Below are 3,825 nucleotides of genomic sequence, written 5' to 3'. Positions count from 1 at the left end.
TTAGTCATGCTGCCCACATGGCCTGGAAGCTGTCTGCGGACAAACGCCGGCTCCCTCAGCCAGTAAAGCGAGTTGAGCGCCGCAACCCGAGTCGGCCACGACTGGACCTAATGGTCAGGGGTCCCTTTACCTTTACCACCCCATGGACTTGTGGATCCACCAATTTGCTGCACATTTGGTTCAGGGACAGGGTTTTCCCCCTGCGCCCTCCTAGCCTTTCAACAGAGACACAGTGGGGTCAGGCGGTCATGTTTATTTCCAAACTATTCCTAAGAGCAAGAAGACGATTAAAGTACAGAAACGGGAAGCAGGTGAGCCCCTGGGAAGGATCCTGTTCTGCGTCACTGCCCAAGGGTGACCAGGCTGGGCCCGGCAGCTTCTCTTGCCTGCCCTCAGGAAGCCCAGCGGGCAGCGCAAGCCCATCACTTGCTCAGCAAGCCCAGCGGCTCGAGGAGGAAGTGGGTGAGGACAAGATGAGGCCCTATGTGTCCTGAGTCCCCTCCGGCGGCAGCGGCGGCTCCCCTTCGCTCCGAAGGGTCTCCATGAACCTCCGCATCTTGGCGGTCATCCACGGCGGAGGAGTGAAGGGCTTCAGTTCGTCCATCTTCAGATCCATGGAAGAACTGGAGGAAGGAGAGAGGAAGACCCCGTGAAGAGGGGGCAGCTCTTAGGGCGCAACGGGACAGGAAAGCCAGCTTAGGACTTTGGCCTGCCTGCCCCCCAAACAGTCGTCCCCCCAGCACCAGGCACGTGGGACTGCGTGGGTCCTCCGAGACTTGGGGGGCTGGCTCCATGCACACCCACACGCCCTGCGCAGGGCACAAAGCTCAGCTGTGCACAGGGGCAGAATCCGCACCCCAAGCGGGGCCTGCTCTGTAACTCACCGGTAATCATCGCTCAAAGCCAGATCCTGGATGTCCTCTTCCAGGAGGAGATAGGCCTTGGGAAGGAGAGAGAGAGAGAGAAAGGAGTTGCTAGCTATGGCAAGGCCGCAGTTTGCAACCCCCAACTCCCCCTGCAAAGGAGAAGCCAGCCTAGCCCAGCCCAGCCGGACAGGCCCACCACACAGCTCTCGGGGGCTTGCAAAGCAAGCTTGTTTTCTGCTGCTCCAGAGGGGAGGATCTGAACAACGACAAGAAGGGAGATGCCAGCTAAACATTTGGAAGAAGTGTCTGAGGCCAAGAGCAGTTCAACAGGGGAACGGACTCCCCCAGAAGGTGGTGGGCTCTCCTTCATCAGAGGTTTTAGATACAGAGGTTGGGCGGTCCTCTGTCAGGGAAGCTGTAGCAGTGGTTGCTGCAGGGCTTTTGCGGTTGTGGCCCCGATCTGGTGGAACGCTCTGTCCCTAGAGACTAGGGCCCTGCGGGACTTGACATCTCCAAGACGGACCTGTTCCACCTGGCCTTTGGCCAAGGCACAGTCTGACCCCCTCCTTTGGCAATCCTCACAGAACTCTAGCCCAATGGTTGCCATTAATTCGATTTTGAATTGATTTTAAAATGAATTGATTTTAGAATGAATTGATTTTAGAATGCTGTGTTACTTTTATTGTTGTTAGCCGCTCTGAGCCCGGCTTTGGCTGGGGAGGGCGGGATATGAATAAAATTTTATTATTGCAGCAGGGGGTTGGGCTGGATGACCCCTGGGTTCCCTTCTGACTCTAGGAATTCTATGAAAACTGCATAAAGGAAGCGGCAGAGGCCCGAGACGGCAGAAGGTCTCATAAACGCTGTTAAATCTGTCGTGCTGTTCAAAGTGCATTCAGTTCTGCTTTCCTCAGGCTTTGGGACGCTCACCATTTTGCCCCCCGTGGCTCTCATGTGCTGCTGTTCGGCCAGCCAGTGCTTGTCTTGAGCATCAGCTGCATACTGGAAGAGAGACAGAAGTCAAGAGGGTGACGCATACTGCGATGAAGCACTGCAGGCTGGTTTGTGAGAGACCTCCTGAATGAAAAGAGTGTCCCGTTCTGGGTACCACAATTTAAGGAGGATATTGACAACTGTGGTTCCTGCACTGCAGGGGGTTGGGCTAGATGACCCTCGGGGTCCCTTCCAACCCTACCATTCTGTGATTCTATGAAAAACGGAGAGATGTTGTGCCACCACCCTCGGGGTCTGCTGTGCAAACGTCTCCTCACATTCTAAGACTTCTCTGCTGCTCAGGGGTGGAAAAGGAGGTCCGAGTTGTGTGGGGAGGAAAGGAAACACTAGGGTCAATGGTCCTACAGGTACCCACAGGCACACACACAGGGAAGATCAGTGAGTTCTACCGCAACCACTCAAAGCTCTGTGCACAAAACACAAATACAGTCATACATGGACTCACAGCTGTCCATGGAGGCACAGGTTAAATCCGTGTCCAGGGCAGCTGTTTACCAGCTCCATCTGGTACGTAGGCTGAGATCCTATCTGCCCGCGGACTGCCTCGCCAGAGTGGTGCATGCTCTGGTTATCTCCCGCTTGGACTACTGCAATGCGCTCTACGTGGGGCTACCTTTGAAGGTGACTCAGAAACTACAACTAATCCAGAATGCAGCAGCCAGACTGGTGACTGGGAACGGCCGCCGAGACCATATAACACCGGTCTTGAAAGACCTACATTGGCTCCCAGTACGTTTCCAAGCACAATTCAAAGTGTTGGTGCTGACCTTTAAAGCCCTAAACGGCCTCGGTCCAGTATACCTGAAGGAGCGTCTCCACCTCCATCGTTCTACCCGGACACTGAGGTCCAGCGCCAAGGGCCTTCTGGCGGTTCCCTCACTGCGAGAAGCCAAGTTACAGGGAACCAGGCAGAGGGCCTTCTCGGTAGTGGCGCCCTCCCTGTGGAACACCCTCCCACCAGATGTCAAAGAGAACAACAACTACCAGACTTTTAGAAGACATCTGAAGGCAGCCCTGTTTAGAGAATCTTTTAATGTTTGATGTATCATAGTATTTAATATTCTTTTGGAAGCCGCCCAGAGTGGCTGGGGAAACCCAGCCAGATGGGCGGGGTATAAATAATAAATTATTATTATTATTATTATTATTATTATACCTCGGGTTAAATGTGCTTCAGGTTGAGCGTTTTCAAGTTAGGCTCCGCGGCGACCCAGAAGTGACGAAGTGCGTTACTTCCGGGTTTTGCCACTCGCGCATGTGCAGATTCTCAAAATGACGTCACGCACATGCGTGGCGAAACGCAACCCGCGCAGCAAAACGCAACCCGCGCAGACATGTCTTACGTCTACTCAGGATGCAAACAGGGCTCCGGAACGGATCCCGTTCGCATCCAGAGGTACCACTGTACTCAGGAGCCAGAGGACAGTAATAGGCAGGGAAAGAAAACCACGGCTGCTTTCCTAGGTGAGGCCTGTCAAGATCTGACACGTGTGTTTTCTGACATTGCCAGCAGCTCACTTCCTCTGTAGTCCAAGCGCAAAGGATGTTGAGGGGCAGAGTCAAGGGGGGTCAAATGACTGACCTTGAAGAGGTGGGGGTGCTTGATGTAGAGTCTGCCTCTGGTTCCTCCCATCCCGAGGGCTCTGAATCAGGGACAAAAAGTGGGGGGTTTAGAATTCTGCACCTGGTAAATTGCACCCCTTCCTTGTCGCCCAGCCATATGCTTAAAGCAGGAAGTCCAAAGTCCATTTCAGGGGCCTAATCTCGTTTAACCCGGCACCTGTGGCACTTTATTTCCTGGGGTACAATCCTAAAAAAGCTCCACAACTTGGGTTGGCCCTCAGGCATGTTCACTTCATCAAATCTGGCCCTCTTTGAAAAGAAGCTGGACACCCCTGGCCTAAAGCCACTTCAGCCCCCGCCTCAAAGAAGCACTGGCCAGTCT

General features: G+C 54.0%; 1 protein-coding gene across 1 annotated transcript; it reads right to left on the bottom strand.

The window, feature by feature from the left end:
• Positions 1-238: 238 nt before the first annotated feature.
• On the bottom strand, positions 239-3,571 carry LOC310699044 (deoxynucleotidyltransferase terminal-interacting protein 1-like). Its single transcript, XM_083520643.1, has 4 exons — positions 3,463-3,571; positions 1,797-1,868; positions 885-940; positions 239-623 (listed from the first exon to the last, which is right to left on the bottom strand). Exons 1-4 carry the CDS (start codon positions 3,511-3,513, stop codon positions 482-484), a joined length of 321 nt encoding a protein of 106 aa, XP_083376769.1. The 5' UTR covers positions 3,514-3,571; the 3' UTR covers positions 239-481.
• Positions 3,572-3,825: the final 254 nt, after the last annotated feature.

This window comes from Podarcis liolepis (genome assembly GCF_965112155.1).
Source record: "Podarcis liolepis genome assembly, contig: HAP1_SCAFFOLD_360, whole genome shotgun sequence".
Lineage (NCBI taxonomy): Eukaryota > Metazoa > Chordata > Lepidosauria > Squamata > Lacertidae > Podarcis > Podarcis liolepis.
This window is presented reverse-complemented; position numbering and strand designations above follow the sequence as displayed.